General features: G+C 46.5%; 1 protein-coding gene across 1 annotated transcript in view; it reads right to left on the reverse strand.

Annotated features, from left to right (window-relative positions):
• Positions 1–428: 428 nt before the first annotated feature.
• The window catches only part of LOC130298404 (uncharacterized), a 39,305-nt gene continuing 16,162 nt past the window's right edge, over positions 429–23,571 (reverse strand). The window contains exon 2 of the mRNA XM_056551323.1: positions 429–1,143. Within this exon, the coding sequence (XP_056407298.1) occupies positions 543–1,143 (601 nt within the window). The 3' untranslated portion in view covers positions 429–542. The remainder of the gene's footprint in view (positions 1,144–23,571) is intronic.

Consider the following 23,571-nt stretch of genomic DNA (forward strand, 5'->3'; position numbering starts at 1 on the left):
AAATATCTATATTCAGGATGGCTGTTCGCATACTGCCAACTATTTTAAGGAGGTGAATGCAAACAGATACCTCGACTTTAACAGTTGCCATCTTAAATAATGGAAGAAGAACATTCCATTCGGTCAAATGAAAAGAATCCGAAGGAATTGTTCTTCCACACAAAAATACCTACAACAACTAGAGAACCTGGAGGATCGTTTTAAACAAAAAGGGTATCCCAAACCCCTTATACAAGGAGCACGCCAGAGAGTGGACGAATTAGAACAAAGTGCTTGCTTGAAAAATAATAAACAGGGTAATGCAGAGGGGGGTTATAATGATGAATTTGATTCTGTTTTTCTAACTAGGTATTACACTTCACACACCAATATTTTTTTATAATTTTTTTTATTTTTTTTTGTATAGGTAATATCACCAGCTCATATTATTGTGTCATGATTACTGGCACCATATGTAGTCCCCCAGTTATTCTTCTTTAGATGTTTTCCGTGTCCTGTGCAGTATCTCTCCCAGAAGTCCACTTGATGGCCCCCGTGGTGGTCTACACCCCGAAGTCATCAATTTTTACTCTAAGAGAGAGTGTGCAGCTGTTTCTGGAGACGGTCAACAATAACCTCTGCATGGTGGAATAATAGGTCACGATGTTTATCAGGATCAGTAGAAGCATCACCCACTCGATGATTATGATGGGGATTTCACGGATCTCGTCCCAGTCTTCATCATTATGGAATAATTCCTTTAATGTTTCATATCCAAAATAGAAAACTACACAGACAAAAGTCAGGCCACAGCAGGTGCATCTACTATGGTGGATGACTTTTTTTGCTCCTGGTAATTTATACATCTGGATGGACTGCCCAAGGTAGTATAAGGCTTCACATGTAATGGAAATTATCGTGCTGACAAAGTGTATCCTGGGATATTCTTCGGGGGACAATACATGCATAACAGCTGTGGAAAAACAGGAGGCCCACACAATGGCCAGCAGGATCCTCTGGATCAGGACCTGATGACCCCTGAACTCTTCAGTATGCATAACCATATACTTATAAATAAGAAAGGTTAGTACCAAAGTGCCAATGGACGTCCCTATAAATCCAATTCTGAATAATATGCTTTCGGGAAAGACATTTCCCACGTCACTGTGAAGGAAAAGAAACCAATGTTATTATGGATATTTCCTCACTCCCAACCCATGAAATAAGAATCATTTGCTTGTTTATCTTACCTGATGCTCATCAGTGGCGAGGCTGCATGGCCGAGGACGACCGTCATGATGTAGCTGGTGGCAAGCCAGGCCGCACACCAAAACGCCAACAGGAGGGGGACGAACCCCAGTCCTTTTAGCTCCATTTCAGACAAGTAGAAAAAGAAGACGCTAATCTCACTATTCTCACTAATCGCACTGGAACAGACTGAAGGCTCGGGCGGCTGTCAGTGGGATGTCAGGCCTCCAGCTGTCTATGACATCACATGTGACATGTCAGAATGACTGCTTGTTTCTTTGAGCTGCCATGATTTAGTATCTGCTATAGACAGAACCTGATGTTTTTACTATGGACCTTACAGACCTCAGAACCCAAGTAATTAGTGCAGGGGCTCCATTTTGATCATCTCATATTTCACATTATTTGAGTTCCAGGGCTCAGATACATTTGCACCCTCTATAGCAGTGGTCTTCAAGCTGTGAACCCCCAACCGCTGCAGAACCACAACTCCCAGCATGCCCAGACAGCAACTTTGCATAAGGAAATAGTCTAATTAAACTTTTCTTATATATAGAATCCCTGAAATCTCCAATCTCTCCTTTTATTGCTTTATGATCTGTGTTACTTATTTGTAAAAAACAATGTTTGTGATTGTCTTCCCCCCACACACTTATGGGCTATCTCTTCAAACGACTTTATTTGACCTAAAGCGTATAATTGATTTACATAAATAAGCCCCTTTTCATCCAAAAGAGTGAATCTTTAATTTTAAGGAACTCTTTAAGTGCTTTATTCGACCATAATGAAGTAAAGTCAAAACTCCATGTGATTTAAAAAATAAATTTAAGTTCCCCCCATACTTAATTATCTAGATATGCATGGGTGTAGTGAGTATCCCAGCTTCCAAAATCTCAAAAATATCCTTCATTTTTCAGAGGCTTTTTCAAAAATGAAAGAAGCGATCTGATTGGTTGCTATGGGCAACTCAGAAACTTTCCCTCTGGGCAGGTTTTGATAAATCTCCCTCTATGGGGGAGATTCATTAAGACCAGTGTAGAGGAAGAGTTGTGCAGTTGCCCATAGCAACCAGATTGCTTCTTTCATTTTTCACAATGCCTTTGCAAAATGAAAGAAGCGATCTGATTGGTTGCTATGGGCAACTCAGCATATTTTCCTGGAAAAGTTTCTGAGTTGCCCATAGCAACCAATCAGATTACTTCCTTCATTTTTCAGAGACTTTTTCAAAAATGAAAGAAGCGATCTGATTGGTTGCTATGGGCAACTCAGCAGCTTTCCCCATAGACCACAATGGGCCTACTGGTTTCAATGGGCAAAAAATCAGAGTTAATGCACTAGACACAGTTCTCTATACCATTAACCCCTTCCCGACCTATGACATACCTGTACGTCATGGGTGGCAAGGTGTTCCCGACCCATGACATACAGGTACGTCATGAACATTTTTGCCGCTACTCGCGGCATCCCGCAGCGCCCGGTAAGATGGTGGCTATCACTGATAGCCAGCCATCTTACCATGCGACCACGGGGGGTTTCATCCCCCCCCCCCCCCCCCCCCAGCGATCGCTGCTATCAGCTGGTCAACTCTGACTAGCTAATAGCAGCGTTTCGCTATCAGAATATTTAGCAGCGCGGTGTGTAAGTCCCGATCACGGGGATCGGGACACACACCGCTCTGCTAAGTGTCCCTTACCCATCCCCCGGCATCACTTACCCGACCATGCGGTGTCCCGAGTGGTCCCGTTGCGAGCGACGTCCTCCAGGCGGTCCCGGCGGCGCTGCGTCCCGGAGGTGAGTTTCCGGCAGCAGTGCGGCATCTTCATTGGCAGCAGTGAGATCGCCGTAAAGCGATCTCACTGCTGCCTCTGGGAGTTTCAAAACGGCAACTCCCAGCATGCCCAGACAGCCTTTGGCTTTCTGGGCATGCTGGGAGTTGTAGTTTTGTAACATCTGGAGGTCCACAGTTTGGAGACCACTGTATAATGGTCTCCAATCTGTGCTGTTCCAGATGTTGCAAAACTACAACTCCCAGCATGCTCAGTCTGTTCAGGCATGCTGGGAGTTGTAGTTCTCTAACATCTGGAAGAGCATAGATTGGAGACCATTATACAGTGGTCTCCAAACTGTGGACCTCCAGATATTGCAAAACTACAACTCCCAGCATGCCCAGACTGCCCAAGCATGCTGGAAGTTGTAGTTCGGCAACATCTGATCCTTCAGATATTGCCGAACTACAACTTCCAGCATGCTTGGGCAGTCTGGGCATGCTGGGAGTTGTAGTTTTGCAACAACTGGAGGCACACTAGTTGGGAAACATTGTCCGTTTGCTACCTCAGTGCCTCCAGCTGTTTCAATTGTTGCAAAACTATAACTCCCAGCATGCACTGACAGACCATGCATGCTGGGAGTTGTAGTTTTTCAACAGCTGGAGGCACACTGGTTTGGAAACGCTAAGTTTGGTTGCAAAACACTTGAAAGTTTATTACTTAACTTAGTGTTTCCAAACCAGTGTGCCTCCAGCTGTTGCAAAACTACAACTCCCAGCATGCACGGACAGCCAAAGGGCATGCTCGGAGTTTGCAACAGCTGGATGTTTGCCCCCTCCCCCCAATGTGAATGTACAGGGTACACTCACATGGGCGGAGGTTTACAGTGAGTGCTGCAAGTTTGAGATGGCGCAAAATTTGCGCTGCAGCTCAAACTCCCAGCGGCAAACTTGCTGTGAACCTCTGCCCATGTGACTGTACCCTAAAAACACTACACTAACACTAACCTAAAATAAAAAGTAAAAAACACTACATATACACATTATCCCTACACAGCCCCCAAAAAAATGAAAAACGTCTGGTACGCTACTGTTTCCAAAACGGAGCCTCCAGCTGTTGCAAAATAATAACTCCCAGTATTGCCGGACAGCCATTGACTGTCCAGGCATGCTGGGAGTTTTGCAACAGCTGGAGGCACCCTGTTTGGGAATCATTGGCATAGAATACCCCTATGTCCACCCCTATGCAAATCCCTAATTCAGGCCTCAAATGCGCATGGCGCTCTCTCACTTTGGAGCCCTGTTGTATTTCAGGGCAACAGTTTTGGGACACATATGGGGTATTGCCGTACTCGGGAGAAATTGCCTTACAAATTTTGGGGGGCTTTTTCTTCTTTAACCCCTTATGAAAAGGTGAAGTTGGGGTCTACACCAGCATGTTAGTGTAAAAAAATAATTTTTTTACTCTGACATGCTGGTGTTGCCCTATACTTTTCATTTTCACAAGAGGTAAAAGGGGAAAAAAGATCCTCTAAATTTGTAATGCAATTTCTCCCGAGTATGGAGATACCCCATATGTGGGCGCAAAGTGCTCTGGGGGCGCACAACAAGGCTCAGAAGGGAGAGTGCACCATGTACATTTGAGGCGATTTGCACAGGGGTGGCTGATTGTTACAGCAGTTCTCGGAATCAGAATGATAAGTAAAAGCATTCCAGAGTTATTAATGTTTAAAGTGACAGTGGTCAGATTTTCAAAAAATGCCCAGGACCTGAAGGTGAAAATGGGCTGGGTCATGAAGGGGTTAAAGGGGTACTCCGGTGAAAACCTTTTTTTTCTTTTAAATCAACTGGCTCCGGAAAGTTAAACAGATTTGTAAATGACTTCTATTAAAAAATCGTAATCTTTCCTGTACTTATTAGCTGCTGAATACTACAGAGGAAATTATTTTCTTTTTGGAATGCTCTCTGATGACATCACGAGCACAGTGCTCTCTGCTGACGTTATTATAATAATAATAATGTCTTTATTTATTGTTGTCCTTAGTGGGATTTGAACCCTCTCCAGCTCCACTATATCTTTCTTGTACACTGGTGCTCAGTACTGTACACAGTACTCTATGTGAGGACTGACTAGTGATTTGTACAGCGGTAGCATTATTTCCTTGTCGTCGGCATCTATGCCCCTATTGATGTACCCCATGATTTTATTAGCCTTGGCAGCAGCTGCCCGACACTGGTCACTACAGCTAAGTTTACTGTTACCTAAGGCTCCTAAGTCCTTTTCCATGTCAGTCGTCCTAAGTGTTCTTCCATTTAATACATAATCCCAGCTCGGATTTTTGCATTACCTTACATTTATCAGTGTTGAACCTCATCTGCCACTTCCCAGCCCAAACCTCCAACCTATCCAGATCCATTTGTAACAGTGCACTGTCCTCTATAGTGTTTACCACTTTACAGAGTTTGGTGTCATCTGCAAAGATTGCTACTTTACTATTCAACCCCTCTGCAAGGTCATTCATGAATATATTAAATAGGACAGGACCCAAGACGGACCCCTGTGGTACCCCACTAGTAACAGTCACCCAATCAGAATAAGTACCATTAATAAACACCCTCTGTTTCCTATCATTGAGCCAGTTACTTACCCACTTGCGCACATTCTCACCCAGCCCAAACCTTCTCATTTTATGCACCAACCTTTTATGTGGAACCGTATCAAATGCTTTGGAAAAATCCAGATATACGACATCCAGCGATTGCCCCTGGTCCAGTCTTGTGCTCACCTCCTCATAAAAGCTGATCAGGTTAGTTTGACAGGATCAATCCCTCATAAATCCATGCTGATACAGGGTCATACATTTATTTTTATCAAGATATTCCAAAATAGCATCTCTTAGGAAACCCTCAAACAATTTACCGAGGTTAAACTAACAGGTCTATAATTCCCGGGGTCACCTTTTGACCCCTTCTTAAATATTGGCACCACATTTGCCATGCGCCAGTCCTGGGGAACAGTCCCTGTCACTATAGAGTCCCTGAATATTAAAAATTGGGGTCTGTCTATTACATTACTTTTTTTTTATATTTTTTTTATTTTAATATTAAACAATTACAAAAATACATTGTACAAATCCGATAAAACAACATCACCAATCGGAAGAAAAGCAAAAGCCATAGAAGCCAAATCCATACTTGTTTACATCCAAGAGTATGTCTAATCAAATTTGCCCATCTTACCAATAGCTCCCAGCAGTATAAACTCTATCGTACGAGGTACCTTCACAGGGATTTTACTTTCTACCTCTTTTATTACAGATTCCCAGAAAACAGATATCTTCTCACACGACCAAAAACTATGTAAAAATTCCGCCTCTTCCAAACCACATTTAACACACTGTGAAGTGATTCTCACCCCTATCCTATGTAAATGAAGCGCGGAATAGTGGGTCTTGTGTAATATCTTAAATTGTGTAATTTTATGTTCCATATTACGAGAAACCTTGCTTATATTTTGGGCCATAATGTCCCAATCTTCCTCAGACACAGTACCCACTATTCCGGACCATTTGTCTTTAATTCTGTCGATCCCCCTTACTCCAATAATCTTATTTAATTTCTTATACAAAATTGATATTCCTTTTTTTTTTTAAAGTGCTCTATTTGAGTTAGTGCTTCTATGAAATTGTGTTTCTGTGCTACATATATCTCCTTATCTATCGTGTTATGGACTGCATGACTAACTTGCCAATAGTACAGCCAATCGTTATCACTAATATCATACCCCCTTTTTATGTGCTCAAATGAAAAGAGTTGTCCTTTATCAAATAATTGTTCCAGTCGTTTTATACCCTTACTATCCCAAAAAGTTGACTCACACTTCACCAATTCTTTAAATTTATTGTTACCCCATAGGGGTGTGAACCCAAAACTATTTCCTACATGTAATTCTCCCTTTAATCTTTCCCATACTTTCCTATATTTATACAATAACATCGTGTTATTTGACCCACTCTCCTCATAATCATCTCATTCCAACACCTCATATATGTTCACTTTCTCCTTATCTACTACAATCTTCTCCAGATATCTAAAATTTCTCCAATTCACGATTCGTACCAACTGCGCGGCCATGTAATAAACAAAGAAATTGGGCATATCCAATCCCCCCCTATCTCCAGGGGCCATAAAATATCTGTACTTCAGACGAACCCTTTTTCTTCCCCATAACAATCTACCCAGTATCACTTCTATCTTCCGGAACCAGCATTTGCCGATCCACACTGGCGAGGTAGCAAGAAAAAAAAGGATCTGTGGGAGGACCACCATTTTTATTATCGCCATCCTTTCTGACATAGAGAAGGGCATTTTAATCCATACTTCTACTCTCTTCGCTAAACTATTCAAAAGGGGCAGTATATTGTTAATCACAAACCTATCATTCGTGGCTGCTATTTTTACTCCCAGATAATGGAGACATTCATTTTTTTTTAACACGGATAGTCTTCCCACCGTCTCCCCCATATCTTCATCCAGGGGGAGCATAGTAGATTTACTCCAATTTATGTCCAACCCAGATAGAGGGGCAAATGCCTCGAACATCTTAATGATACGATGTATTTTTTCTTGTGGGTTAGTTACAAAAAGGAGGATATCATCTACAAATAACAAGATCTTACTCTTCTCTCCATTTACTCCAAATCCCTCATAAACATCATTATCTCTTATCCAAGCCGCTAAGGGTTCAATATAAATTAAAAATAAAAAGGGTGAGAGGGGGCAGCCCTGCCTTGTTCCTCTACTTAGTTTGAATGGGTAGGAGGGGGTTCCATCTACCACCACACTCGCCTCGGGGTTAGTGTATAGTAGCTGAATATAACTCAAAAACCTCGGGCCCACCCTAACCCTTTTCAAAACTTCCCAGAGGTATTCCCACTCCACCCTGTCAAAAGCTTTAGTAGCATCCAATGACAGAATGGAGCGGGGGCCACGGGATCCACTCTGGATTGCTTCATACACCTGGTGGATATTGTCATGAACCGTTCTTCCTGACCTAAACCCTCCCTGGTCACCGCCCACCACTACCTCCACTACTTTATCCAATCTCCTTGCCAGTGCTTTCGCTATTATCTTTATATCTGTATTAAGCAAGGAGATATGAGCCCAAATCCAAGGGATCCTTATCTTTTTTCCTAATGAGTCTAATATTAGCCTCACACATAGATTTAGGGAGAACCCCCCCCCCCCCCCTCCAGGATTCATTAATGATACCCAGCAGTTTTGGAAGCAGCAGGATTGAGTATATTCTATATATCTAGAAAGGAATGCCGTCAGACCCAGGGGATGTATTCCCTTGGATTGATGCCAATGCCTCCTCCAATTCCTGGAGGGAGATTGGGTCATCCAGGGAGTCCCTGACATCCTCTGTCAAACTCGGAATATTAATTCCCCTCAAGAATTCCGCTACCTCCGCCCTATTAATATAGCTGCCCATATAGAGATTGGAGAAAAAAGAGCCAACCATTTGGGCTATTTCTTCTCTATCTGTGGTTATGCTGTCATCCTCCCTCCTCAGAGCCATAATACCACGTTCGTCGCCTTGATTTTTAAGTAATCTTGACAGTGTCTTATTTGGTTTCCCTTTCTCAAAGAAATTAAATTGCCCACTGAAGAATAGTTTATTTTGTGCCTTTTTAAGTAGATATTCTTTATATTCCTCTTGAGCTGCCTTCAGTTCTAACAGCTGTTCCCCCCACTATCCTCTTCTATCCCTGCTTCTAATGTTGCCACTTTACTATTCAGTACTGATTCTTCCTGTGAGAATTCCTTTTTTTTTTTAATTGATTCGCCCTATATATAGACCCCTCAAGTATGCCTTCATAGTATCCCATACCACCTGAGGGTTTGCGGACTTATGATTAATCTCCCAGAATGCCTCTATTTCCTGTCTAAACCAGTCCTGGTCGCCCACTAATTCAATCCAGTGGGGGTTGAGCCGAAAGCCCAACCTTTTCCCACCCATTACCTTACCTCCAATTTCCACCACCACTGGGCAATGGTCCGATAGGGTTTTAGCTTTATACTGCACCCTGCTGGTCCAGGTCATTGCATTCTTATCACACAGGCATAAGTCAATTCGGGAAGCGGTGTTATATGAGGTACTAAAACATGAGTACTGTCTTACTCCTGGGTTTAGTTTCCGCCACCCATCAACCCAATTCATCTCTCCACAGTATCTCGCCAATGCTGTTTCGTTCCCCCCTACATTCCTACCTAATTTGTATCTGTCCATACTAGGGTCTATTACATTGTTCAAATCTCCAACTATCCATAATGCCGAATGTGTCTTACTTTCGCTATAGCTCACGAGGTCCCTCAGAACATCCACTCTAAAAGATGGAGGAATATAAACAAAAGCCAAGATGACTGCCCTATCTTCCCATATTCCATAAAGAAATACATATCGACCATACTTATCTACCTTTGCATTCTTAGTCTCGAATGGTACCCTCCTGTGAACATATACTGATACTCCCATGGAGTAGGAAGAGAGTCTGGAGTGGTATTCTTCTTTGGCCCACTTCCTTGGAAGTATCTGCTCATCTCTTGACCTATGGGTCTCAACTAAACATATGATCGCAGGAAGGCACCTCCGAATATAATCGAAGACTGCACACTTTTTAATTCTATCCGACATACCTCGTATGTTCCAGGCTAATAATTTAAGCATAGATATATTTGCCTAAGAGAAAAAAGAAAAGAGAGAAGAAGAAGAGAGAGAAAAAAAAAAAACAAAACACTCTTTTGATCATCCCGTGCCATCCCTCCCTCCTTTCCCTTATCCTTCCCCCCCCCCCGCACCCCCCCTCTCCCCATAATGCACCGTACTTCTACTATGCACTCCTATCCTAGTGACACCCCAGAGAACCCCCCAACCCCTCCCCCCTCCCCCCCGAGACGTAACATTATTACTCAACTAATACTTCCAACCCCTAATGCCACAGTAGTGCCTTATATTAGATGCCTTATTTATCCATCCAATCTGAGACTTCTTGTGGGGTTCCAAATATTGTTACCTTTCCCTTATGCTCAACCCGGAGTCTCGTTGGAAACAGCAGAGAGAAGGGCACCCCTGCGTTCTTTAGCCGCCTTTTTATCTCCCGAAAGGATGCCCTTTTCCTCTGGGTCTCCCAAGAGAAATCCGGATATAGAAAAATATTCTGTCCATTATACTGTAGGTCCCTCATCTCTCTTGCCCTCCTAAGGATAGTATCCCTGTCCTGGGAGGTATATAACTTAATTAGGATTGTCCTAGGGGGACCCCCCGGAGGGGGAATACGCCTTGGCACTGATGAGCTCGTTCAATCCCAAACATTGGAGTAAGATGCCCTTCCCCTATCCCCTCCTTCAACCACCTACTAAGAAACTGTATGGCAGAGTCCCCCCCCCCCTCCACCCCCTCAGGAAACCCCACCATCCCATCAGGAAACCCCACCATCCTTATATTACAACGTCTGGATCTATCCTCAAGGTCAGTGAGCTTATCTTTAACAGATGTCCTCTCCTTTTTCAAGTCATTAACCTCCTCCTCCAAAACCGTAATCCTATTTTCTGTTTTAGGGGCTTCTTCCTCCAGTCTGGAAATCCTCTCTCTCATTTTAGTCATATCGTGTCTTATCAGAGATACCTCGGTAGATACCACACCTAATTGTTTATTTATCTCCTCAATTGCACAATTAGATTTTTTCACCCCTCCCAAGATCTCCTCCAACATCTGTGTTCCCACAGGGGGCACAGACTGCCCTTCCTCAGTTTCTTCCACCGCCAAGACCGAGTACCTAGAGCCTGTTTTACTAGGGGAGAGATCCTTCTGGGTTCTAGTTTTTATACCCACAGCTGGAGACTTCCATATTTTATCCAATTTACCCATAGCCCCCTTATCTTTTTGTGGCGAGCTACCCCCTGATCTTCTGGGGTTCACCTTAGGGGCCATTTCACCCACTATTTCTCTTCACTTTATATTTGTGGGGTGTATGTATCACTATGGGGATATCACGGACCAACTTAGCAACTTTATACACCATAGGCCCCTCCCACTCGAGAATTTAAATCCCGTTATTTACAGCATACAAAAGTAAGAATTCACAGTCCCATATGGCTCTGGGGAGCGCTTAAAACCTAGGGTATCACACCCTGATCCAGAAATATCCACCACCAAATATAGCATACTAATATGCAACTACGGAATCATTAGCGTATTCACGCTCCCCCTGGTAGACAGTGCAATCACCCCCCAGAGTCACTGATCTTATTGGGTCCAGGGAGGGGTCCAATTTCATGAGAGAGGAATTCTGCTAAGACCAAGTTGTTCAATTTAGTCCATGAGTCCCGGTTTCTCCAAATCGCTAGGAGGAGTGACCAGGCAGAGAGTCAGGCATCCAATATTGTCCATTCCACATGGGGCCAGTGCAAGAGGCTGCTTCTGTTCAGAATATTGCCGGGGTATTAATCAATGGTTTCACCGGCTTCTGCACTGTTAGATATTCATCACATGTAAAGTCTGATCGTTTTACTCAGCTCCACTCTCCATCCACAAGAAAGGGTCTGGGCCAGTCTATTCAAATCCCAGCAAGGAGTAGCGGAGTTCCACACATGCCCCTCAACACCTCCGCGTCTGTCTATTACATTACTTAATTCCTTTAGAACATGGGGGTGAATGCCATCTGGACCTGGTGATTTGTCTATTTTGATTTTTTGTAGGTGGCACTGTACTTCTTCCTGGGTTAGACAGGTGACCTGTACTGGGGAGCTTACCTTATCACACTGTATTTCACCTGGCATTTCATTTTCCTCAGTGAATACAGTGGAGAAGAATTTTAGTATATTTGCTTTTTCCTGATCCCCGTTTATAATTTCTTCCTCATCATTTTTTAAAGGGCCAACACTTTCATTTTTGACCTTTTTGCTATTTATATAATTAAAGAACATTTTGGTGTTAGTCATACTCTCTTTGGCAATGAGTCTTTCTGTCTCTATTTTTGCGGCTTTTATCTGTTTTTTACATATTTCACATTTTTCTCTATAGCTTTTTAATGCTTCTTCACTGCTGTCCTGTTTTAGTAACTGAAATGCTTTATTTTAGTCATTTATTGCCCCCTTAACATTTTTATTCATCCATATTGGTTTTCTTTTATTTCTGACCCTTTTATTCCTATAAAGTATATACATCTTACAGTGAAAATTTAAGATATTTTTAAAAGTCTCCCATTTAGTGTCAGTATTGTTATTTTTGAGGACATTATCCCATTTTATATTGTTATGGGCTTCTCTGAGTTGATCGAACTTTGCTTTTCGAAAGTTCATTGTTTTTGTGGCCCCTCGAGAGATTCCCTTATTGAAGAACAAGTTATAATGTATTACATTATGATCACTATTTCCTCGGTGTCCATCTACTTGCACATTAATTACTCTGCCAGTTTCAGTACGTTGGTAAATATTAAGTCTAGTAGGGCGCCCCCTCTGGTCAGGCCCTGCACCATTTGGGACAGATAATGGTCTTTAGCTATAGTCAGAAATCTGTTTCCTTTAAAGTCGAAGTCTGCCCAGTTCTCCATGAACCCAAACCCCTCCTTTCTACACCAGCTTCTGAGCCACTTGTTTACCTCCCTTATCTCCCGCAGCCTCTCTGGTACGGCTCGTGGTACAGGTAATATTTCAGAAAATACTACCTTGGAGGTCCTTGCCTTAAGCTTGCAGCCTAAGTCCCTGAAATCATTTTTAAGGACACTCCATCTACCTCTTACTTTGTCATTGGTGCCAATATGTACCATGACTGCTGGGTCTTCTCCAGCCCCACCCAGCAACCTGTCAACCCGATCCGCGATGTGCCGAACTCGAGCGCCAGGAAGACAACACACTGTTCGGCTATCCCGGTCTTTGTGACAGATCACCCTGTCTGTCCCCCTAATAATTGAGTCCCCCACTACCAGTACCTGTCTGGCCTGCCCTGCTCTCCTCCCTCCCTCCTTACTGGAGCAGACACCCCCCTGGCGGTCAGAGGCAGAGTCCTGCTGCAGTACCGCTAGCTCTGAAATGACATCCCCCTCATCTGCCAACTGGGCAAACTTGTTGGGGTGTGCCAGTTCAGGACTAGCCTCCCTGACACTTTTCCCTCTACCCCGTTTTCTAACTGTAACCCAGCTAACTGCCTGACTGTCCTGCCCCTCCGTCCCACTATCCATCCCCACCTCGACCCCAGAGAGTACCTGCTCAGTGAGCAGGAGACTATTCTGCGGGTTGTCAATGCATCTCAGTGTTGCCAGTTGCTCCTCTAGATCCAGGATCTGGGCTTCTAAATGAGCAACTCGCACACATCTCGCACAACAATATGCACCCTCAAACTGTTGTTCAAGGATTGCATACATTGCGCAAGATGCACACTGGACTGCCTTTTCCAACATGGAGGTCATACTAGATTTGGGGATTGCAAAAATTAACAGAAAAGAAAAAAAAATCAAATATTTCAATTTAAACTTCCTGAATTTAAAGTCCCTTAATTTTAAGTCCCCTCACTTTTATACTCACTCACTTGTATGCTTCACACTCTTGTATACAGACAAACAATCGCTAGCTCAACATAGTGTATTTGCTTTATATTTATCACAACCACAACCACCTCTCTTCCACTGCCTGGAAGTGAAACTTTTTTTTTTTTTTTTTTCATTTACACATCCAAATTTAACGAAAAGTCGTAAAAGACCTGTGGGGTGTTAAGGCTCACTGGACCCCTTGGTACGTGGCTTGAGGGGTGTAGTTTCCAAAATGGTATGCCATGTGGGGGTTTTCTGCTCTTCTGGCACCATAGGGGCTTCCAAAATGTGACATGCCCCCCAAAAACCATTTCAGCAAAAATTCACTCTCCAAAATCCCATTGTTGCTCCTTCCCTTCTGAGCCCTCTACTGCACCAGCCGAACACTTTACATACACATATGAGGTATTTCCTTACTCTAGAGAAATTGGGTTACAAATTTTGGGGGGCTTTTTCTCCTATTACCCCTTGTAAAAATTCAAAAACTGGGTCTACAAGAACATGCGAGTGTAAAAAATGGAGATTTTGAATTTCCTCCTTCACTTTGCTGCTATTCCTGTGAAACACCTAAAGGGTTAACACACTTACCCAAATGTCATTTTGGATACTTTGAGGGGTGCAGTTTTTATAATGTGGTCATTTGTGGGGTATTTCTAGTATGAAGGCCCTTCAAATCCACTTCAAAACTGAACTGGTCCCTGAAAAATTCCAATTTAGAAAATGTTGTGAAAAATTGGAAAAGTGCTGCTGAACTTTGAAGCCCTCTGATATCTTCTAAAAGTTAAAACCTGTCAACTTTATGATGAAAATATAAAGTAGACATATTGTATCTGTGAATCAATATATTATTTATTTGGAATGTCTGTTTTTGTTACAAGCAGAGAGCTTCAAAGTTAGAAAAATGCTAAATTTTCAATTTTTTCATCAAATTTTTGAATTTTTCACCAAGAAATGATGCAAGCCTCGACAAAAATTTACCACTAACATGAAGTAGAATATGTCACGAAAAAACAATGTCAGAATCAGAATGAAAAGTAAAAGTATCCCAGAGTTATTAATGCTTAAAATGACAATGGTCAGATGTGCAAAAATGGCTGGGTCCTTAAGGTGAAAATGGGCTGGTTCCTTAAGGGGTTAAACCCCACTGACATTTGACAGATCTTTGGAACAGTGGGCTGTGCAAATGAAAAATTTTCATTTTTCTTTTGGCAGACCACTGCTCAAAAAAATCTATCAGACACCTGTGAGATGTAAATGCTCACTGCACTTCTTATTAGGGGTGTAGTTTCCAAAATGGGGTCACATGTGGGGGGGGGGGGGTTCACTGTTCTGGCACCATGGAGGCCTAAATGCACATGGCCTTCAATTTCAGCCAGATTCTCTCTCCAAAAGCCCAATGGTGCTCCTTCTCTTCTGAGCCCTGTAGTTCACCCGCAGAGCACTTTACATCCACATGTGGGGTATTTTCTGACTCAGAAGAGATGGGGTTACAAATTTTGCTGGGCTTTTTTTCCTATTACCCCTTGTGAAAATGATAAAATTGGGGTAACAATAGCATTTTAGGGAAAAAAATATAAATTTTTTTATTTTCACCTCCAACTTTAACAAAAATTTGTCAAACACCTGTGGGATGTTAAGGCTCACTATACCCCTTGTTACTTTACGTGAGGGGTGTAGTTTTCTAAATGGGGGTCACATATGGGTGTTTTTTATGTTTATGTCAGAACTGCTGTAACTACCAGCCACCCCTGTGCAAATCACCAATTTAGGCCTCAAATGTATATGGTACACTCTGTTTACACTAACATGCTGGTGTAGACCCAAAATTTACCTTTTCTTAAGGGGTAAAAGAAGAGAAAAAAAATTTGTAACCAAAAACTGTTGCCTTGAAATATGAGAGGGCTCCAAAGTGAAAGAGCACCATGTGCATTTGAGGCCTAAATTAGGGATTTGCATCCACCACCAAATTACCCTACAGCAGTGCTTTCCAAATAGGGTGTCTCCAGCTGTTGCACTACTTCCTGTTCAGGGTGTGGTTGTGTGATCGTCAGCTCCAGGAGAACCAGAGAACCAGAGAGCAGCAGGATTTTCACCAGCCCTCCCCCCCCCCCCCCCCCCAGGTTTGTGGCAGCCTTCGGGGAAGGGTTTCCCTGCATGAACCCCAACGTCCCCATCTCCCTTACCAGGCCGGCGGGAGGTGGAGGTGACATTGCAACGGCCAACTCCCAGGATGGGGTACGGAGATCCTCCAGGATCCGCAGAAATGCAGAACCAACTCCACCGTCCATATCTGGAAGCAGCAAGGCTGCAAGGAAGGCTACAAGCAAGGCTGCAGGTAAAGACCTGCATGAAGGTGAGGAGTTGAGGAGAAACATGGGGAGGCAAGGTACCTCTGAACCCCAGCAATGGGGGGCATTGGGTCCCAGGGAGTCTTTGGCCAATTTTGGGTCCCGAATCCAAGCAAAAATGGCGGAGTATGAGTGTCTTGGCAAAATGCTTCGTGGGCTAAGAGAGGACTTAAAATTTGCCCGTTACCAGGCTGATTACACCTCAAAAAATCGAAGGCCAGTGTATTCGGCTAAAGTGCGCACCCTGAAAAAAGAGGTTGAGGAGGTAGAAAGGGTGAGGATGGAGATCATGGAAGGGGCTGGTATCTTCAGAGAAAAACTCTGCAATGAAAGTCGGTTCAGAGGCCAGCAGAACCCAGAAAGAGAGGAGGAGGTCAGTCACAGCGAAAGCAGTGCAGAGGAGGATGGTGTGGAGGTGGATGGTGGAGGAGAAAGAGAGAACAGTGCTGAGGAGGACAGTGTGGAGGAAGATGGTGGTGGAGAAAGAGAGGACAGTGCTGAGGAAGGTGCTAAAGAGAAGCAAGATGGTGGTGCAGAGGAGAGTGAAATGGAGGAGGACACAACCCAGAGTTCATACATAAATCCTGCTCAGGTAGCCCTGCCTGTAACGTCAGATGACAGCAGTGACGACAGCGGCAGCAGCAATGGGTTAATTGGTGGTGGATTGCTGAAGGCGATTGTGCTCCAAGAGTCACCTACCCATTTTGAGAACTTATCATTTGGAAATGACTTAGGCCCAGATACTGAGGTGAAGGGCAAGAGGAAGAGGAGAAATAAAAGGAAAAAAGGAGAGGTCACCAGACTTGTTTATTCTTCTCTCCAGCAGTCTGGGCCATCTGAAAAGGTGGTTCAGGCTGGTGGGCCCCCCAGTCTGCCCGACCCCGCTTTTGCTGTAAAGCGGGGCCAGAATGGGGGGTACATGGTGGATAAGGTTTCTAAGATGGCTGCAGACGCCAAGGAGCCGCCTGTCCAGTCGGTAGGGAAGGGCAGGACAGGCTTAAGGTGGGCGACTCCAATGCTGCAGGACCACCCCAGGTGGGCAGGGGGCGTGTCCTAGTGCCGGAGCTTGGTGATGTTGCTGTCTGCTCGGGGGGCGGTCCCCCGAGCGATCTGGGCGTAGCAGGGCACTCCTCTGTGAGGGGGGGGAGTGTCCATGCGTCTGGATTGGTAGAAAAGCCCGGGCGGTCGGGTAAGGTGGCTCCTGAAGGTTGCACTGACGCTGTGGGGAATCCCTCCACGTCGGCTGCTGTAGGAGGGGTGGGGGTGCGTCCGGAGGGACAGATCCCACCCAGTGTGAAGCAGTTCTCACTGGGAACATCATCGGCGTTGAAGGAAGTGTCATCACTGGAACTGGAAGTAACATCGCCAGAACCGAAAAAGCGGTCATCGGGGGCGGGACCAGCAGCACAAACCCCCGTGGCATACGCAAATAACCCGGCCAGCTCAGGAAAGTTTAGCCAGGATAATAGTGTGAAAGGGAAGAGTGCAAAAGAGAGTGAAAATTTTGGTGATGGTATGTTGCATGAAAATGTTAGCAGTGTGCAAGAGTGGGGCATTAGAGGTGTACTAAAGAGGGGTGCTAGCGGTGTGCAAGAGAGGGGTGCTAGCGGTGTGCAAGAGAGGGGTGCTAGCGGTGTGCAAGAGAGAGGTGCTAGCGGTGTGCAAGAGAGGGGTGCTAGCGGTGTGCGAGAGAGGGGTGCTAGCGGTGTGCAAGAAAGGGATGCTAGCGGTGTGCGAGAGAGGGGTGCTAGAGGTGTACAAGAGAGGGATGCTATCGGTGTGCAAGAGAAGAGTGCTGGAGGCAGGCAAAGGGATGTCACTGGATCAGTAAAGAGTACTGAGGAAGTAGGGGCTGGTTCGGCTGCCCCCCTGGTGGTGACTGCTAGAAGCTATGCCAGCGTCGCTGCCGGGGAATCAAGAGGGTCTCCGTCTCCATCTGGTTCTGGGGGTCACTTGCAGCGGCGCCTCCTGGAGGCTCTGCGTAAGGGTGATAGGTCAATTGAGGTAGAAGGGAGGGGTTCGGTTGACCTGTCTTTTTGGATAGAGAGGCATGGTCTGGGTGCCTTCCAAGAACAGAATGGGGAGGTGATGTGGTCCCTCCCGACTCCCGGGCAGGATAGTAACCGTAGGAATGTGGCCCGTCTGATTTGGAGGGGTAAAGATGCGTGTGTTACGCCGAGCGCTCCGGGTCCCCGCTCCTCCCCGGAGCGCTCGCTACACTCTCGTCACTGCAGCGCTCCGGTCAGATCCACTGACCCGGGGCGCTGCGATACCGCCTCCAGCCGGGATGCGATTCGCGATGCGGGTGGCGCCCGCTCGCGATGCGCACCCCGGCTCCCGTACCTGACTCGCTCTCCGTCGGTCCTGTCCCGGCGCGCGCGGCCCCGCTCCCTAGGGCGCGCGCGCGCCGGGTCTTTGCGATTTAAAGGGCCACTTCGCCGCTGATTGGCGCAGTGGTTCTAATTAGTGTGTTCACCTGTGCACTCCTTATTTATACCTCACTTCCCCTGCACTCCCTCGCCGGATCTTGTTGCCATTGTGCCAGTGAAAGCGTTTCCTTGTGTGTTCCTAGCCTGTGTTCCAGACCTCCTGCCGTTGCCCCTGACTACGATCCTTGCTGCCTGCCCCGACCTTCTGCTACGTCCGACCTTGCTTCTGTCTACTCCCTTGTACCGCGCCTATCTTCAGCAGTCAGAGAGGTTGAGCCGTTGCTAGTGGATACGACCTGGTCACTACCGCCGCAGCAAGACCATCCCGCTTTGCGGCGGGCTCTGGTGAAAACCAGTAGTGACTTAGAACCGATCCACTAGCACGGTCCACGCCAATCCCTCTCTGGCACAGAGGATCCACTACCTGCCAGCCGGCATCGTGACAGTAGATCCGGCCATGGATCCCGCTGAAGTTCCTCTGCCAGTTGTCGCCGACCTCACCACGGTGGTCGCCCAGCAGTCACAACAGATAGCGCAACAAGGCCAACAGCTGTCTCAACTGACCGTGATGCTACAGCAGCTACTACCACAGCTTCAGCAATCATCTCCTCCGCCAGCTCCTGCACCTCCTCCGCAGCGAGTGGCCGCTTCTGGTCTACGACTATCCTTGCCGGATAAATTTGATGGGGACTCTAAATTCTGCCGTGGCTTTCTTTCCCAATGTTCCCTGCACTTGGAGATGATGTCGGACCAGTTTCCTACTGAAAGGTCTAAGGTGGCTTTCGTAGTCAGCCTTCTGTCTGGAAAAGCTCTGTCATGGGCCACACCGCTCTGGGACCGCAATGACCCCGTCACTGCCTCTATACACTCCTTCTTCTCGGAAATTCGAAGTGTCTTTGAGGAACCTGCCCGAGCCTCTTCTGCTGAGACTGCCCTGTTGAACCTGGTCCAGGGTAATTCTTCCGTTGGCGAGTACGCCGTACAATTCCGTACTCTTGCTTCAGAATTATCCTGGAATAATGAGGCCCTCTGCGCGACCTTTAAAAAAGGCCTATCCAGCAACATTAAAGATGTTCTGGCCGCACGAGAAATCCCTGCTAACCTACATGAACTCATTCATCTAGCCACTCGCATTGACATGCATTTTTCCGAAAGGCGTCAGGAGCTCCGCCAGGATATGGACTTTGTTCGCACGAGGCGTTTTTTCTCCCCGGCTCCTCTCTCCTCTGGTCCCCTGCAATCCGTTCCTGTGCCTCCCGCCGTGGAGGCTATGCAGGTCGACCGGTCTCGCCTGACACCTCAAGAGAGGACACGACGCCGCATGGAGAATCTCTGCCTGTACTGTGCCAGTACCGAACACTTCCTGAAGGATTGTCCTATCCGTCCTCCCCGCCTGGAAAGACGTACGCTGACTCCGCACAAAGGTGAGACAGTCCTTGATGTCTACTCTGCTTCTCCACGTCTTACTGTGCCTATGCGGATATCTGCCTCTGCCTTCTCCTTCTCTACTATGGCCTTCTTGGATTCCGGATCTGCAGGAAATTTTATTTTGGCCTCTCTCGTCAACAGGTTCAACATCCCGGTGACCAGTGTCGCCAGACCCCTCTACATCAATTGTGTAAACAATGAAAGATTGGACTGTACCATACGTTTCCGCACGGAGCCCCTTCTAATGTGCATCGGACCTCATCACGAGAAGATTGAATTTTTGGTCCTCCCCAATTGCACTTCCGAAATTCTCCTTGGACTACCCTGGCTTCAACTCCATTCCCCAACCCTGGATTGGTCCACTGGGGAGATCAAGAGTTGGGGGCCCTCTTGTTTCAAGGACTGCCTAAAACCGGTTCCCAGTACCCCTTGCCGTGACTCTGTGGTTCCCCCTGTAACCGGTCTCCCTAAGGCCTATATGGACTTTGCGGATGTTTTTTGCAAAAAACAAGCTGAGACTCTACCTCCTCACAGGCCTTATGATTGTCCTATTGACCTCCTCCCGGGCACTACTCCACCCCGGGGCAGAATTTATCCTCTGTCCGCCCCAGAGACTCTTGCTATGTCTGAGTACATCCAGGAAAATTTAAAAAAGGGCTTTATCCGTAAATCCTCCTCTCCTGCCGGAGCCGGATTTTTCTTTGTGTCCAAAAAAGATGGCTCTCTACGTCCTTGCATTGACTACCGCGGTCTTAATAAAATCACGGTAAAGAACCGCTACCCCCTACCCCTCATCTCTGAACTCTTTGATCGCCTCCAAGGTGCCCACATCTTTACCAAACTGGACTTAAGAGGTGCTTATAATCTCATCCGCATCAGAGAGGGGGATGAATGGAAAACGGCATTTAACACTAGAGATGGACACTTTGAGTATCTGGTCATGCCCTTTGGCCTGTGCAACGCCCCTGCCGTCTTCCAAGACTTTGTTAATGAAATTTTTCGTGATCTCTTATACTCCTGTGTTGTTGTATATCTGGACGATATCCTGATTTTTTCTGCCAATCTAGAAGAACACCGCCAGCATGTCCGTATGGTTCTTCAGAGACTTCGTGACAATCAACTTTATGCCAAGATAGAGAAATGTCTGTTTGAATGCCAATCTCTTCCTTTCCTAGGATACTTGGTCTCTGGCCAGGGACTACAAATGGATCCAGACAAACTCTCTGCCGTCTTAGATTGGCCACGCCCCTCCGGACTCCGTGCTATCCAACGTTTTTTGGGGTTCGCCAATTATTACAGGCAATTTATTCCACATTTTTCTACCGGTGTGGCTCCTATCGTGGCTTTAACCAAAAAAAATGCCAATCCCAAGTCTTGGCCTCCTCAAGCGGAAGACGCCTTTAAACGGCTCAAGTCTGCCTTTTCTTCGGCTCCCGTGCTCTCCAGACCTGACCCATCTAAACCCTTCCTATTGGAGGTTGATGCCTCCTCTGTAGGAGCTGGAGCGGTCCTTCTACAAAAAAATTCTTCCGGGCATGCTGTTACTTGTGGTTTTTTTTCTAGGACCTTCTCTCCAGCGGAGAGGAACTACTCCATCGGGGATCGAGAGCTTCTAGCCATTAAATTAGCACTTGAGGAATGGAGGCATCTGCTGGAGGGATCAAGATTTCCAGTTATTATTTACACCGATCACAAGAACCTCTCCTATCTCCAGTCTGCCCAACGGCTGAATCCTCGCCAGGCCAGGTGGTCTCTGTTCTTTGCCCGATTTAATTTTGAAATTCACTTTCGGCCTGCCGATAAGAACATTAGGGCCGATGCTCTCTCTCGTTCCTCGGATGCTTCGGAAGTTGAACTCTCTCCGCAACACATCATTCCTCCTGACTGCCTGATTTCCACTTCTCCAGCCTCCATCAGGCAAACTCCTCCAGGAAAGACCTTCGTCTCTCCACGCCAACGCCTCGGAATCCTCAAATGGGGTCACTCCTCCCATCTCGCAGGTCATGCAGGCATCAAGAAATCTGTGCAACTCATCTCTCGCTTCTATTGGTGGCCGACTCTGGAGACGGATGTCGTGGACTTTGTGCGAGCCTGCACTGTCTGTGCCCGGGATAAGACTCCTCGCCAGAAGCCCGCTGGTTTTCTTCATCCTCTGCCTGTCCCCGAACAGCCTTGGTCTCTGATTGGTATGGATTTTATTACAGACTTACCCCCATCCCGTGGCAACACTGTTGTTTGGGTGGTCGTTGATCGATTCTCCAAAATGGCACATTTCATCCCTCTTCCTGGTCTTCCTTCAGCGCCTCAGTTGGCTAAACAATTTTTTGTACACATTTTTCGTCTTCACGGGTTGCCCACGCAGATCGTCTCGGATAGAGGCGCCCAATTCGTGTCAAAATTCTGGAGGGCTCTCTGTAAACAACTCAAGATTAAATTAAACTTTTCTTCTGCATATCATCCTCAATCCAATGGACAAGTAGAAAGAATTAACCAGGTCTTGGGTGATTATTTACGACATTTTGTTTCCTCCCGCCAGGATGATTGGGCAGATCTTCTACCATGGGCCGAATTCTCGTATAACTTCAGAGTCTCTGAATCTTCCTCCAAATCCCCATTTTTCGTGGTGTACATTGTGCCAGTGAAAGCGTTTCCTTGTGTGTTCCTAGCCTGTGTTCCAGACCTCCTGCCGTTGCCCCTGACTACGATCCTTGCTGCCTGCCCCGACCTTCTGCTACGTCCGACCTTGCTTCTGTCTACTCCCTTGTACCGCGCCTATCTTCAGCAGTCAGAGAGGTTGAGCCGTTGCTAGTGGATACGACCTGGTCACTACCGCCGCAGCAAGACCATCCCGCTTTGCGGCGGGCTCTGGTGAAAACCAGTAGTGACTTAGAACCGATCCACTAGCACGGTCCACGCCAATCCCTCTCTGGCACAGAGGATCCACTACCTGCCAGCCGGCATCGTGACAGCGTGCCCGCCCCGGGCAAGGGTGGTTGAGCTCCTCCTTCAGATGGAGTTCAGGGCGAGTGACATCTTTGCCCTGATTCACCCCTATGGTTCTTCTGAGTTCGACATCAGCTTTGTTCGGCCAGAGGGTCTTGAACTTTTCAGGTCGAATTACGAGATGGTGAAGAACGAGCCCGGCTGGCGGGATTTCGCTGTAAAAGCGATATCCCGGCAGAACCAAACCAAGAGAGTGACCGTTTTGACCCGTAACGAGTCGCTGTCTTGCTACGACATCATGACCTGGCTCGGTCGTTATGGGGATGTGACGGACATGCCCAAGAAAAATCTTGATGAGCACGGGATCTGGTCTGGGGCCTGGACGTTTTCCGTCAAACTTAGGCGTTCAGGGAGCACAGTTGCCCACATCCCATCGGCAGCCTTACTCGGACGTGACAGAATCCAAGTCTTCTACCAGGGGCAGCCTAAAGTCTGCCACAGGTGTGGTAGTCCTACCCATTTTAGCGCAGCCTGCACTGTGCAAGTTTGCGCTTTTTGTGGTGGGGCTGGTCATTTGGCTGCATCCTGTGGGCAGATCCGGTGTCATCTGTGTGTTGTCCTAGGACACCCTTTCAAGCGTTGCCCCAGCGCCTTTTCCCGTTTGGTGGCCGCTCCAGTTGGGGAGAGCTTTAGGGTTGCCCCGGCTGGGGAGGGTACGGGCATGGGTGAAGGAGCAAAAGGGTTAATGAAGAGCAAGAAGGGGCCTGCCAAACTAAGGCGAGAGGAAAACCGCAGAAGGAGCAGGGAGCTGGAGAGTTCTCAGGTGGCGGGGGTAGCTCCTG

The sequence above is a fragment of the Hyla sarda genome (assembly GCF_029499605.1).
Source record: "Hyla sarda isolate aHylSar1 chromosome 2 unlocalized genomic scaffold, aHylSar1.hap1 SUPER_2_unloc_8, whole genome shotgun sequence".
Lineage (NCBI taxonomy): Eukaryota > Metazoa > Chordata > Amphibia > Anura > Hylidae > Hyla > Hyla sarda.